At 41.4% G+C, this 15,659-nt stretch overlaps 1 protein-coding gene across 1 annotated transcript in view; it reads left to right on the top strand.

Moving 5' to 3' along the window:
- The window catches only part of TMOD2 (tropomodulin 2), a 48,937-nt gene extending 34,079 nt beyond the window's left edge, over positions 1 to 14,858 (top strand). Inside the window, exons 8-10 of the mRNA XM_044230924.1 lie at positions 5,799 to 5,942; positions 11,921 to 12,065; positions 13,950 to 14,858. Of these exons, the coding sequence (XP_044086859.1) occupies positions 5,799 to 5,942; positions 11,921 to 12,065; positions 13,950 to 13,984 (324 nt within the window). The 3' untranslated portion in view covers positions 13,985 to 14,858. The remainder of the gene's footprint in view (positions 1 to 5,798; positions 5,943 to 11,920; positions 12,066 to 13,949) is intronic.
- The last annotated feature ends 801 nt before the right edge of the window (positions 14,859 to 15,659 follow it).

Here is a 15,659-nt window from a genome sequence, read left to right as displayed (position 1 = left end):
GAAAAAGAAGAAGAAGAAAAGAATTAAAGATCAGTGTTAAAGCAAAGAGTTTCAAGAAATTTTTCTCTTTAAAATTCACAAACAGAAGGGTGCCGGTACGACTCAGTCAGTTAAGCATCTGCCTTTGGCTCAAGTCACGATCCCCAGGGCCTGGGATCCAGTGCCGCATCAGGCTTCCTGCTCTCAGGATAGCCTGATTTTCCCTCTCCCTCTGCCCACCTCACTCATTCTCTTTCTCTGCCCACCCTGCCCCATGTCAAATAAATAAAATCTTTTAAAAAGCTGCAGAAAATTAAGTTCATAAACAGATTCAGTGAGGCACTTGTGGGATTATTGTGAACATATGCGGATTATGTATATGTGAGATGGCATTATCCCCATTCTACAGATGAGGCAACTGAGGCTTGAGTAACTTCACTAAGATTACAAAGCATGTAGACAAGCCAGGAAGTGCATTTAAGGAACCTGTAAGCAAGTTCACTTCTGTGTAGCCACATCTTTAGCAGGGGGCAGAAAAAGTCCAGATACATTAAAAAATGCTTTTACTATTAACAATGATGCCATATAAAGTCATGAGTTTAGGATGGCACTGTTCATAACAAATAAAATGAGAGCCACAGATGTAAGCCACAGGTATGATTTAAAATTTTTCTAGTAGCCACATTAAAAAAAAAGAAATAAATGGAAATCATTTTAATAATGTATTTTATTTAAACCAATACATCCCAAATATTATTTCAAAATATAATTTGAAAGTGTAATAAGGTATTTTCCTTACTTTTTTTCATACCACATATTTGAAATCCAGTGCAAATTTTCTATTTACAGCACGTCTCAATTCAGACCAACCATTTTCCAAGGGCTTAAGAGCCACATGTGTCTTGAGGCTACCCTGTGGATGGTCCAGATTTGGACAATGCAGGACACTAGCTTTCCATATAATCCTATAAAGCACAGAAAGCAAAACCTTCTCTTTAAAAATGTATTTCTAGGGGCACCTGGGTGGCTCAGTGGGTCAAGCTCTGCCTTCAGCTTGGGTTGTGATCCCAGGGTCCTGGGATTGAGCCCCGCATTGGGCTCTCTGCTCAGCAGGGAGCCTGCTTCCTCCTCTCTCTCTCTGCCTGCCTCTCTACCTACTTGTGATCTCTGCCTGTCAAATAAATAAATAGAATATTTTTTAAAAATGTATTTCTACTGTAACTATTTATATAACATTTAAGAAATCTAGTCTTTGTTTTACTGATGTTATCCGCAGCACATGTAATAGATGCTTAAATATTTGCTGAACTGAAATTAACTTGGGCCTGCAGCCCAGGGTTATGTTTGGCTGGGTCTCCTCTGTTTTGTTCAGTATGAGAAAAGTGTTTTCTCAGTTTAAAAGAAAGTGGCAAGATCCTGGCTACTTGCCAGGAAGTCCTGCAACTTTTTTTTTATAAAGGCCTAATTGCTTCGACATTTTGTTATTCTAATAATGAACACAAATCTTGAAGCCCGGAGTGTCCATAAGGAAAAGCCTGATGTATTTCCATCTGATGCTGTAATTAAAATGTGTACATTTAATTCTAATTAAGGACCTAGCAGTGAATAAATAACGCTTTAATTTACATGGTGTACAATGATGTCAGTCCAAATCTTCGAGCTTTTTTTGCAGTTAAAGCAACTATTTGACTAATACAAAAGGATTATTCTTCTAGTCTGGTGCTTCTCAATTTGGGGTAATTTTGCCCTCCAGGGAACATTTGGCAGGGTCTGAAGATATTTTTTGGTTGTCATGACTGGGAAGAGTGCTGTTGGCTTTTAGTGGGTCTCAGAAGCTGCTAAACATCCTGTAGGACACAGGATAACGTCCCACAACAAAGAATCCTCTGGTCTCAAACGTCATTGGTGCCAAGGTTGAGAAATCCTGTTCTGGTCCCAAGTTAGATTCCTTCTCTTCCTTCTTCCTGTCTTTTCCACCATAAAAACAATTAAAATAATTAAGAAGTTCCTTGTTGCATTTCCCAGAGCAATCAGTATTAGCAATTTGTTTTTCATTCTTTTAATTGTTGTCTTTATGACTTTAATCAAAGTGGTTCTCAATCCTGAAATAAAATCTTTTCTTAAAAAAGAAAAAGGCGGGGGGCACCTGGGTGGCTCAGTCAGATAAGCATTTGCCTTCAGCTCAGGCCATGATCTCAGGGCTTTTTAAAAATACAGAAGTCCAGGGATGCCTGGATGGCTCAGTCAGTTGGGTGTCCTGCTGCTTGGTTTTGTCTCTGGTTGTGGTCTCAGGGTGTTGGGATTGAGCCCTGTGTTGGGCCATGTGCTCTGTGTAGATTCTGCTTGTCCCTCTCCCTCCCCACAACCACCACCCCCTCCCCCCCACTTCTACTCTCTCTCTCTTTCTCTCTAAAATAAATAAATAAATAAATAAATAAATAAATAAATAAAATCTTTTTAAAAATTATATAGCAATCCAATCTACAGCCCAAGATTCTGATTTAATTCATCTGGGGGTGGTGTATATATTTAAAGCTTCTAGATCCTTCTAACATGCAGGCAGAATAGAAAACCTGTGATACACATACTTTTTTGTTTTTGATTTATCATCTTAGGTAATTTTTGTTTCTCCATTAGAAAAGCTGAGAGCGATTCTATACTCTGCCTTCATCCTTCTCCTTTTTCTTTCTCAAATTGTAGCTCTTCCATTGTTTTCACATATTTCAGCTTTATATATGTTTATGCCCTTATAGTCTATGTTTTGTATATGGATTAATTACAAAAATTTAAAACTTTTCACCAGTATTTACAGTTACCTGGCTATGTAAATGTATAAATCTCCGTTTTCATGGGCCTTGGTATCTACTGACTAATGCTGGTCTGAGTCTTGTTCCTTTGTAAGTAACTTGTTTTTTCTTACTAGATACTTTTAGGACTCTCTCTTTTCCCTTGGAGTTCTGAAATTTCACTTGTATGTGCCTGAGCATCCAGTGGGTTCTTTCAGATGAAGACTCATAACTCTCAACTCTAGGAAATTTGTTTCCTATTTAATTTTTTTCCCTTCTCTTGTCTTTCTTTTTTTCTTTTGTCCTTCTGAAAGTCCTGCTAAATGAATGTTGAACTTCTTTGTCTTTACCCATACCTTTTAATTTGTCTCATATTTCCTAGCTTTGTCTTTTTACTCTACCTTCTCAAGAATATCCCCAGATTTATGTTCTCACTCACCAACTTGGTCTTTCAGCCATGCTCATTTTGTAATTCTGGATGTCCATTACTTTTCCTTATTTCAATGTAATATTTGAACTTCTCAGAACATTTTCTTTCCTTTTTTTTTTTAAAGACTTTATTTATTTATTTGACAGACAGAAATCACAAGTAGGCAGAGAGGCAGGCAGAGAGAGAGAGAGAGAGAGAGAGGAGGAAGCAGGCTTTCTGCTGAGCAGAGAGCCTGATGTGGGGCTTGATTCCAGGACCTTGGGATCATGACCTGAGCCAAAGGCAGAGGCTTAATCCACTGAGCCACCCAGGCGCCCTCAGAACATTTTCTTATTCAAATTCCTCTTTTTTTTTTCTCCCCACAATAGCCAGTATTTACTTTATGGATACAGTGTATTTTCTTTCTTTTTCTTTTTTGGTGGGAAAGAAGAGGGAGAATAACAATTAGAAATTTTACATTAGTTTCTGTTCCCTGAATAATCTCTGTTCTCTCTATGACATATTGTCCATTTGGCTAATGTGATTTTTCTCTTCCATGAGGTTGGTTTTCCTACTTTGTCTGGCAGTCACTGGTTGCCAGACTTGCAGAGAACGAGGTGGTATTGTGTAAACCTGGATCATTTCCTCGAAGTTGTGTTGATCTGTTTCGCCAATAGACCTCTCCCTTAAAAGGGAAGCCCTTTCTGTTTCCTATTTGTCACCATCCAACAGACTATGTATTTTATTAATTTATCAACTGCCTTCTTAGGACAGAGATTTTTGTTTTCTCTGCTGCTGACACATTGTAGTAGCCCAATAGTCTTTTGTGGATGAATGAATGAATGCTTTTTTAAGCAGGCAGGTGGATTGACTGGCAGCGCCCTCTGAAGGGTGAGGAGCTGGCAGGTGGCTGGGAGTATCCCACAAGTCACAGCTAGGGGGGCTTCACTCTGGGAGGGGTTCATTCCTGCACATGGCTGCCTCTCCTCTCCATTTCTCCACATAGTATCTGATGGGAGGTGTGAAGGTGCCTCTGTTTCTGCACACCTTCCATCTCAGGTCCTAGCCTCACAAGAGGCTCTTCCTGGGAAGGTTTTCATTGACAGTGGTCCTGGCAGGTGTTTCTTTTCCAGGAAGGTACAGGGAGGATGTGCTTTCCATCTGCTCTAGCTGTTCCAGTCTGTTCTTTTTTAAAGATTTTTTTTTTTTTTTGGACAGGGAGAAGAGGGATCACAAGTAGGCAGAGAGGCAGGCAGAGACGGAGGAAGGGAAGCAGGCTCCCCACTGAGCAGAGAGCCCGATGTGGGGCTTGATCCCAGGACCCTGAGATCATGACCTGTGCTGAAGGCAGAGGCTTAACCCACTGAGGCACCTGGGTGCCCCCAGTCCATTCTTAAGACAGTTCTTTAATGAGATGCCCTGGTCGGGACTTACCTCTGGTGTCTCAGGCAACAGCTTTTTTGGTGGTCATTTCTCCACCAGTCTGTCTTTTTTCTATATTTCAACAATTCTTCAAGGTAATGGCCCTCTATTTTTTGTTTTTCTTGCACTGTGAGAATTCGGTCACTTAAAAATGGTATCTTTTCTTCATGCCTGTGGCAAACTTTGGGTGTAAGGGGAATAGGCAGGTGCATGTATATATCTCTTGTTTTGAACTAGAAGTGTCCAGTGGATTTGCCACTCTGAATGGTAATTATATTCCAAAAGTTATTTTTGAGGAATTCTAATTTATAGATGACCTGAAATAATATGACTAAACCAGTAGCGCCACATGCTAGTCAACAATAAAGTTTTCTAGTCAACAGTAAAATAATTCTGAGGTCAGGTCCTTTCTACATTTCTTCTAATGTTTAAATGTCTTTTTCTCAGGGTGCCTGGGTGGCTCATTGGATTAAGCCTCTGCCTGTGGCTCAAGTCATGATCTCAGGGTCCTGGAATTGAGCCCTGCATCGGGCTCTCTGCTCGGCGGGGAGCTTGCTTCCCCCTCTCTCTGCCTGCTGCTCTGCCTACTTGTGATTTCTCTCTCTGCCAAATAAATAAATAAAATCTTTAAAAATGAATAAATAAGTGTCTTTTTCTCAAAAAACAAAAAAGGCAAAAAACAGAACCCGCCCCCACACAGAAAACAAACTGATAATGATAATAGATGGTAGTGGGATTTTACTTAATGTTCTTAACCCAACAAAGTTAAATACTTTGTAATCCTTTTTTAAAATTAAATTAAATTTATTTATTTGTCAGAGAGAGAGAGAGAGAGAAAGAGAGAGAGCACAAGGAGGCAGAGTGGCAGGCAGAGGCAGAGAGAGAAGCAGGCTCCCCACTGAGCAAGGAGCCTGATGCGAAACTCCATCCCAGGACCCTGAGCCAAAGGCAGCCACTTAACCAACTGAGCCACTCAGCCATCCCAACACTTTGTAATCCTATGTCAGGATTTTTTGTTTTTTGTTTTTGCTTTGCAGGTATACAAAATTCATAAGCCTGGGCTGCTGGACTGAATTATTCTTAGTTTGATTTAACTAAGTTTTTCTTTAAGTGTATAAAAAAACCTCTGTGTTTAATTTGGGGCTGGGGAGTTCAGTAAATCAACTTTTGGAAGCATTAATGGTTACTTTTTGCATAATAAGGCTTTTGCAGATATGCTGAAAGTGAATAAGACCTTGAAAAGCCTCAACATCGAATCCAATTTCATCACTGGGACTGGGATCCTGGCCCTGGTGGAGGCATTGAGAGAGAATGACACCCTGACCGAGATCAAGATCGACAACCAGGTATGACTCACAGGGTGCATGTGAATTGGGGAGCCACACGGCAGTGATTTCAAAGTCAAATTCTGTGACTCAATTTGATGTTCTGGCTTTCCTGTAAGTTACAACATCTGGGGTCCGGTGGAGTGTGTGTGAGACTGCATGTTAGTTACAAAATATGATATATGGTAAGACAGAAAGGGCCAGCTCTCCCCCAGTCCTCGGCTAGTCAGACACCAGGGGAGACAGGAGGTGGGGCCACGAGTGTTGACAGCCATCACCACCCTTGCCTCCCACCAGGAATCTCAGCCAGTCCTGTTCCAGCCTTGCTGTTGCATCTCACTGGGGCTGTGGCAGATTGGCCATGCCCAGAAACAGACTCCTTGCTCTCAGCTGGAGGTTGCCAGAGCTGGGGGTGGGCGGGGGGACAAGAAAAAACAAGCAGAACTAGACTCCTGCAGACTGGGGCTGGCCGTCGAGCCTCTTTGGAGGAATCCAGGTTCTAGAAGATGGTCTGGCTTAGAGGAGAAAGCCACACCCACAGTGCAGTCACAGTCTCAGCTCTGTTGCAGTGTCTCTTAGGTTCCCATCAACAGCCAAAGCAAGCTGCTTGTCCCTACGGCCATATCCTCCCAGATCCCGAAGACCTTTTCCCAGCATCCGCCTGCCATGTTTCTACTTGCTCTGCAGCCTTCCGCTGGCTCCTGCTGTTGGATGGCAATTAGTTCTCAGCACGATGCTGTGCCCTGCCCCTTTCCATACAGGGAACTGCCTGCCATGGGACTCAGTGATTCTGAGAGGCCTAGACACTGTTTAGTGGGAAGAAAGGGCCCTGCAATGGAACAGTTCTCCTATGGAGTGGTGGCAGGGACCGTGGGGGAAGGGCCTGCTGAGAGTGCCCCCTGCATGTCTGGAAATTCCCCAGTCTAACAGCTGATAGAGCTCCAGGATTCTACCCAGGACTTATTCCTTAAGTTTGGAAACCCCCCCATGAATAGGTCCCATGAATAGCTCTACTTCCCTTTTTTTTTTTTTTTTTTTTTTTTTGCTAATGAGGACATGTGGGCTGCTGCAGTGCAGGTCTTCCTCCCCACCACTCCTCCAGAAGCTTGCTGCTGGGGGAGCAGGGGAACATACAGAAGACAGGCGCTCCTTTCCTCTCACCCTCCCCGGAAGGGATGCATCCCCAAAGCAGCTTTCCCAAAGGATGATATGTGAAGAGGGTATGCACACCCAGCCATACACCCTCAGGAAGCTCGAAGCCGTTATCCTGGTGTGTGTCCAGCTGCTAGTACAGTTAAGAAGAGGATTTGTCAGGGAGTGGGAGAGTGGGAAAATGAGCCAGAGAGAAATATGAACTGAGAGAAATGCAGTGATAGCTCAGGAATATTTACCAAATGAACTAGTATTAGGAAGAAGTGAAATGAGCTCTTAGCATATTATTTCCAGGACATCTACGACAGAGGTGGATATGTGTATTTAACTTCTTATGTTGGTTTAGGTCATTATGAAACCCCATATCTGACCTAATGTTCCAGATACTGTGTTCCTGATTTCTTGTAAGATACCACCTGGTTAAGATGGCCATTTAAAATATAGTTAAATTTGAATTTCAGATAAATGACAAATGATTATTAGTATAAGTATGTACCATGGAATATATTTGGGACACACTATGCTAAAATATATATATATATATATTTCTTTTTATTTACTGAAATTATTTGTTATTATTAATCAAAATTCAGTTTTAACTGAGTGTCCTGTATTTTTATTTGCTAAACCTGGCAACCTGATGAATGAGATGGAATCCCAAACATTGAGAATAGAGCAGCTTTTCATAATGCATGTGAAGAAGATCCTGAAATACAAAGCCTGAATTTTCTGTCTTAAATCTCCTTACATCGACCTTATCACCCTTCTTCAGTCCTCTGGGATGGAAGCATGTCATTTTTCCACTTTATTCCCCAATATGCCTCTGAAATAGCTTCTTTGCATTTGTGATAAGTAAGAGGATTGAGACTTTCTAGAGCAACTGGAAAAATTCTTTGCTTTATTCCAAGAAAGAGGAAATTCAGAGTCAGAACTTGATTTCCATCCAAATTTTGTTTATTGACTCATAGGCTATTAGAAGTAGACCTCAGTTTTCTCATCTGTGTAATGAAGGGTTTGAGATAAAATAATCTGTAAGACCGTTTGGTCTCAGCAGCTCAGACCAATTTAGCATCCTTTGGAGTGGGTAGCTGCACCGAAATGATGGCCTGCTGAGAACCTGTCACTGGGGCAGGCTGCCGTGGCTAGGCTCCAGGTAAATAGGTAATGATTTAATCAGATGCCCCATGTGAGAGGAACAATCGGTGACGCATATTAATGAAACAGATGGGTAACTGCTAAATAAATTTGAGTAAACAAAAAAGGTCATTTGAAAAAAAAACCAGAAGAAATGTATGCTTAAACTTTTATTTCCCTTTCTCCTTTGTATTTAGTGACTTATAAAGAGGAAACAAACAAATTATGAGAAATTTAGACCTCCGTTTGTTGACCTGGGTTTATATAACACAAAAGACCTCAAATAAAAAGACTCAGGCTGGGACGCCTGGGTGGTTCAGTTGGTTAAGCAGCTGCCTTCGGCTCAGGTCATGATCCCAGCCTCCTGGGATCGAGTCCCACATCGGGCTCCTTGCTCGGCGGGAAGCCTGCTTCTCCCTCTGCCTCTGCTGCCACTCTGTCTGCCTGTGCTCGCTTGCGTGCGCTCTCTCTCTCTCCCTCTCTCTCTCTCTCTGGCAAATAAATAAATAAAATCTTTAAAAAAAAAAAAAGACTCAGGCTGAGAAAGAAAGATGCCCTATGTTAAATTACTTTCTCCCCTCCATTTCTCAGCCCCTCCCCAGTATGCTTTTCTGCAGCTCCTACATCCCTTATATAGCCAGCAGCAAACCATCCTGCATGTTACCCAAGCACAAGACTCCGAAGGTGTGAGAATTGTGAGGGGTAGTAAAGGGACTTTTACGTCATCCCTCCCCATCAGCCACATCCAGCATGAGCTCCTTCTGCTCTTGGATAGCACTACTTGGCTCAATTCAGGGGCATAGGGCATAGCTAAGGGGGCCCCAACTGTAGCTCAGGTCTCAATCTTTAGCACAGCCCACTATTCTAAAGCATGTTGTGAGCTAAAGTTGTTCATGGAACTGTGAGGTCAGGATCCCTTTTTTGCTGCCTCTCCCTCCTATTAGCCTGGAATGCTAAGCTCTAAACTGGATACCCAGAATTGTTATTGTCTAACTGGAAATACCACATTTTGTTAATTTCTTGGGGGAGAGACTGGTTTGACAGGTTGCTGGGTGAAAAGAAAGAAAAGGAGCAAAGAATTAAACCTTTGGACTCACCTAGAACACAAAAATTTTTCCCTAAACTTTTCTCCTTCATCTACTCAATACTTAAATTTTCCAAATTTAAAAGGTATATTTTAAAATATAATAAAAAATATAACAAACAACCAAAACTGCAGGATCCTGGGGCGCCTGGGTGGCTCAGTGGGTTAAAGCCTCTGCTTTCGGCTCAGGTCTTGATCCCAGGGTCCTGGGATGGAGCCCCGCATTGGGCTCTCTGCTCAGCAGGGAGCCTGCTTCCTCCTCTCTCTCTGCCTACTTGTGATCTCTGTCAAATAAGTAAATAAAATCTTAAAAAAAATTTTTAAACTGCAGGATTCTGGCACAGAAATAGACTTGGCAGAACAATGGATTCCAGAAACACATCCAAGTACACCTGAGAATTTTGTAGCAAAGTTCCTGTGAGGAAAGGATAAAGTAGAAGATAGTGGGACAATTTCATTAGCATTTTGAAACAAGATTAAGCTAGGGCTGTATCTTGACTCTTATACTTAAATTCATTCCAGATGAAATGAAGATTTAAATATGAAAATATATGGAATCATAAAATGGAAGAAATCAGAAGGTTTTTCTGATAGAAGAGATCAGAAGAGCCTAAACATGATATAAAATCTAGGAGATTGATACAAATTTAGCCATATGAAATGAAAAGAGAATCAAAAAGAAAGTCAAAAGACAAACTTAACAACACATTTGACAGAAGGGTAATTTCCTAATATATAAGAAACTTACAAATTAATAACAAGAAAAAAGGAACCACAGGCTGATAAAAAAAAATACACAAATGACAGAGATTGGTATTTTCTTATTTATTTATTTATTTATTTGACAGATGGAGATCACAAGTAGGCAGAGAGGCAGGCAGAGAGAGAGGGGGAAGCAGGCTCCCCACTGAGCAGAGAGCCCCATACGGGACTCGATCCCAAGACCCTGAGATCATGACCTGAGCCGAAGGCAGAAGCCACCAGAAGCCCAAGATTGGTATTTTCAAAAAGAGAAATACAGGGACGCCTGGGTGGCTCAGTTGGTTGGACGACTGCCTTCGGCTCAGGGCGTGATCCTGGAGTCCCGGGATCGAGTCCCGCATTGGGCTCCCAGCTCCATGGGGAGTCTGCTTCGCTCTCTGACCTTCTCCTCGCTCGTGCTCTCTCTCACTGTCTCTCTCTCTCTCAAATAAATAAATAAAATCTTTAAAAAAAAAAAAAAGAGAAATACAGATGCATAAGAAAAGTAATTGTTCTTATTCATAATTTGAGAAATGCAAATTAAGGCAATTAAATAAATACAAGTGAAATACAAATCTTCACCTGTTAGATTGACAGAGGGGGAAAAGATTGATAATATCCCGTGTTGGCCAGCATAGGGAAAACAGTAAATCTGAAACACTGTAAGTAGGAGTAAAAAACTGTCATACTTTTGAGGGTAAGTGAGTATCAAAATTTGAAACCTGTTTACTCTTGGGCCCAGCCCTAATTTGCCTTATAGACACACTTGCAGAAATGTCCTAAGATATACTACGTGTGCAAGGGAAATTCACTGAAGCATTGTTTGGAATAGTAGAAATGGCAAGTAGAAATGGAAAAATAAAAATATGTTTCAGAACAAAATGCTTGTATAATCCATTTATATGAAAAAGCATACATGTACATATTAGGCAGATATATGAATGCATAGAAAATGTCTTTAAAAACTACATACTACATGCCAAACTGGCTTTCTCTATGGGGAATGGAAATACTGGGGGAAGGGAGCTTTTGTATTTTATACACTTCTTGTATGCTTTTTCTAAGTAAGCCTATATTTTTTAATTTAAAAATTTTTAATAAATATGTTATGGAAATTTTTTTGAATTTTAATTTTTGTTAAATTTTGATTTTAAATTCCTTTATTTGTATGCCCCTGGGTTTTCTTTTTAGTTCTATTTATTTTTTTCTTCTATATCTCAACTTCCAAAAAAAAAAAACAAAAACCCAAACCAACCAAGAAACCTCTTTTCACCAACTTAAAAAACTTGGGGATTTATCTACAGCCCAATAACCCCTTCAGTGTTTGTTAATTCCAGTGGCTATGGTTCAAACCACAATAAGTTTCTTCGGGAACTCCCACTGAGATGCTGGTGAGAAAGAATGGCCAGCTGGTTGATGACCTTTAATTATTTTTGGAAATGGATTCCAGAATAGAAATTTTAGTAATTGGATTGATTGCTGTAAGACAGTTTCAACTACTTAAAAACACCCTTTGTTTTTAAAAAAGAAAAAAAAAAAAAACCTGTGTTTAAACTGTAGAAACTGGGGTAAATTGGAAACACAGAATATTTAGTTTTGCTTTAATTTTACATGCGGAATCATTTTTTCCTTCATAAATAATTTGCTTAGTCTTTTCAGTTCAGCATTCCAGCAGATTTGGCTGTCTGTTGGATTTTGCTTCCAGACAAGGAGCAGGTCTCAAGTGACTGTATGGGAGAAAATATCTCCAGTGACTTTATTCCTTTCCATGTGAGACTTTTGTCCCTTTCCCTTTTTGTCCAGCAAGTAGCTATGCATCTCTCCCATGCAAGTAACTGTTTCCTCTTTCTTCCTGATCGTCCTGTGTCTGTTCCACACCTGTGACCAGAGGCAGCAGTTGGGAACGGCTGTGGAGATGGAAATTGCCCAGATGCTCGAGGAGAATTCAAGGATCCTCAAGTTTGGATATCAGTTTACCAAGCAAGGGCCTCGAACGAGGGTGGCAGCTGCCATCACAAAGAATAATGACCTAGGTAATGCAGCCCTAATTTGTGCTGTTAGCAATTAGAAGAGCAGGATGACGGTTGATTTCTCCACTGCAGATATGGTATCTCACAGACCTCATTCCACTGGCCTTTCGTGTCAGCCCTGGATCAAAGGCACATTGTTACGTTATCGGAGGAATTCTCATCAATTTCACAGTGTTTCGGTTTTATTGTAACATGCTCTCAAGAAGAACTGTTTGTTCTTTTTTTTTCCAGACAGCCTTTGATTGTTGGTTGGTTTTCTTTATGTATTTGGTTCTCCTTTCTTACACCTATTACCCTATGTTGTTATCTGCACCAGACGATGGATACAGTGACATGGAGATTCCCGGTTCACTTATGTTTGACCCCTGACTCTGCTCTTGCACTTGGGTTTAAGTACAGTTATGTCTGATACTTTGGTGATGTCCATGTGAAATAAACTAGTGGAGCTATGTTATAAAGGTTAAACTTAGAAGTAGCTTTTTCAGGTAGCCCCTCATTAATTTTTCCTGCTCCTTACTCTTTGCTGAGGATCCTTGACATTTCTTCTGTTAGGATGAGAGGGGGTCAACCGCAGCACAGAAGACTGGGACAGACTGGGAAGGCTTGTTCTGGGCACAGCTCAGTCATCTGAAGCAGCATGGCAAAAGGACATTCAGGAGTAGACAGTCACTTGGCAAGCAACCAGCCAATAGCAGAACTCTGTCCACAGTTTGAGGTTCAGGGACAGATGTTAGACCTTGAACGGGAGAACTGGGCACAGTGTTCTACCAAGAAGTGTTCTGGCTACAGGGAGGATTTGGGTTGTAGACCCGACAGAAACCAGGAGCTGGAACCAGAAGGGGCAGGTAAAGATAAATGCACATTTCCCTGCCCAGACATCCTCACCCAAAATGCTGAGCCCCAGGTGAGGTAGGTTGTGTGGCCTCTAGAGGCTGGCCAGGCATATGGCAGTTCTTCCCGTGGGGATGTGGAGCATGAGGCGAAGGGGGCAGCCCTGCAAACAGGGCTTTGGGGAAGGATAGAGACAGCAGTCAGAAGACAACTAGGAGAATGGCAGGGAGTCCACAGCTGAACAACACGGGGACCAAAAAGAAACGGGCAAAAGAAGAGGCTGGAAGTAAATGGAAAAACGATCATGAGCCCAGGAGGGGCGGTGGTGGGCAATAGCTTTTGTCTCATTTTCTGCGGGCTGGGCTATTTAAAGTGAAGAGTTAGAGCAGGACCGCAGCCAGGGCACCTTTTCTGCGAAATCGAGGAAGGTTACAGTAACCCTCTTCTGACCCACCAGATAGGCCTGCAGGTGGAGAGGTGAAAGGGGGACATGGGTTGCAGAAACTGGGAATGGGCCATTGGGGAACCCTGATTTCTGAGTTTTCCTGCCATCTGATTCATCCCTTCCTTGGAAGCTTGGGGGGTTTTATATAAAATGGGTTTAGAAACTTGGAACATTGTTTGCAGCTCCTCCTGGTTGTCAGGCCGTAAGCAGCATTCATAGATTATAAATGTGTCGTCCTGGGGAGTTAAAGGCAGCTGGAGGTCAGATCGCACAGAGGCTGAGCTGTGCTGTGGATAAGTGACCATGGAAATACTCACCAATTCACTGTTTCATGGGTCTATTCTGGACCTGCTACTCCGTAGAAATTTCTAACACTCAAGTTCCCAAATATCAGACATGGCTTTATTTAAAATATGAATTCCACAAGACACTAGGTAATGTAGTAATTTCCATTTATATCATGTAGTGGGTAATTGAGTATTGAAATTTAAGAAAACCATATCCTTAAACAGGTGGGATTGCTGTTAGTGTGATTAATGTTGTTGGTCTGGAATTTAAGGACAATTCCTTCAATTTACCTTTTCTTTTTCCTGTCTTTATTTCTCACCTAGTTCGTAAAAAGCGAGTTGAAGGAGACCGAAGGTAAACTTCTACAAGAGAAAGCAGAGTTGTACCATGGTGGCCACTGAAAAAGAAGCAAGCAAAAACTCATCTCCTTCCCCGTCAGGACCATTTTACCCAAGGTTGTGCATTTCCGTTAACCACCCAGCTAATCATGTAATTGTTGTTCTTTTTTAGCACTACTTATTTATCTTGGATTTTTTAATATATACAGTTGTCTCATTTGCTCATGGGCACTTCTGGCCACTCACACCAGTGGACCTCAGCAGACCCTAGTGGGTAACAGCAATTGAAAATTACTTCACCACTTTCATATTGGGTTGTCTGGCTTTCTTATGTGAATTTTTTTTTTAAATCACTGAAGGGAGTTTAGTATATACATGTATTTGTAACTGTGATTACGATAGAGGCCTATCTCTGTTTACATGCACAGCTTTGAGTTAGGCTAAATACATCAGAAGTACTCTTCTGACCACATAAGAAGTTAGTATTGCCAATCTTTCACTGGATGAGAAAATGTGACCAGCTTGGCACAAATTCTCCCCTAGTTCCAGAAAAATCACTAAATGCACATGCCCCACTGTTTGAAGATCAGTGGAATCATCTTCCTGAAAGCAAGGCAGCATTATGATACTTTTAATACAACATCAGCATATAAGTCTGAAGTAGTAACCCATGAACAGTCTTTAAGGCAGACTTACAGGCAGCAAAATTAATCAGCACACCTACTTTTATTGATGATTCAACACAAATTCGATCTTTAACATTACTCTATTAGATAACTTTTTACAAAGCTGTTTTAAACTTTTCCAGACGTGATGGGAAATTTTTAAATTTTAGAAACAGGGCGGCTTTTAAAACAGTACATTCCTCAATAAAACAAAAATAATTGCACCTTAGTCAGAATCGTCTGATACATATGACTGAGTCATTTTGGCTAATTTAAAAGCATTTATTGCTTTCCCTTTAGTGTGACGAGATCACAGAATGAAATGTGAGTGTTCCCGTTATGTATACAGACATTTATCCGTACGGCATGCTCTATCCAGACGTTTGCAGACATCAGGGGTTAAAATGGGAATGATCGCTTCTCCAGATGTTTGTCATCTCAAGGACGAAGACTGTGAATGTACAGCTGAGATGATTGTGTGGTTGTGTGCAGTAGCTTCTCATCTAGCATTGCAACAGTATGATGCTCAACTAAGGAAACTCGGGACTTCAGCCTTTGGCTCAAGCTCCCAGGCCTCTGATGGCAGACGGTGCCTGAGGCTGTCGTTGGTGGCACTCGGACTCTGCCTCAGGCACCTCGCCCTCTCTCCCTTCTTCTCTCTTCTCCCGGGCTTCCTTCCAACTCTTTCTCTTTTCCCTTTTGTCTGAAATCCTGAGCCTTGTAAAGGCGACCTCCCTCTACCTGGAGCTAAAGAGAGTGCTGACTCAGAAGAAGATGGGCCCAAGTCCAAATGTGTTCAGTGACTGAGCATTCCTGAGTTGCTCGATAGTAGTAAGACAAGCTAATGAGAAAACAATGAGTGTATTATTCCAGTTAGCTAGTAAAACGTACGGAATCTGGCTAGGAGGGAGAGCCTTCATGACATTGGCTGTTTTAACTGATTTGTAAGAACTCACATCTCTAAAATCCTTTGAGACATCTCATTTTCTTGACAATATTTTACATTTTTTGAGGGAATAATGAGCAGAGA

This window comes from Neovison vison, chromosome 13, assembly GCF_020171115.1.
Source record: "Neovison vison isolate M4711 chromosome 13, ASM_NN_V1, whole genome shotgun sequence".
NCBI classification, from domain to species: Eukaryota; Metazoa; Chordata; class Mammalia; order Carnivora; family Mustelidae; genus Neogale; species Neogale vison.
The sequence above is the reverse complement of the archived record's forward strand: the minus strand, read 5'-3'. Positions and strand labels throughout refer to the sequence as shown.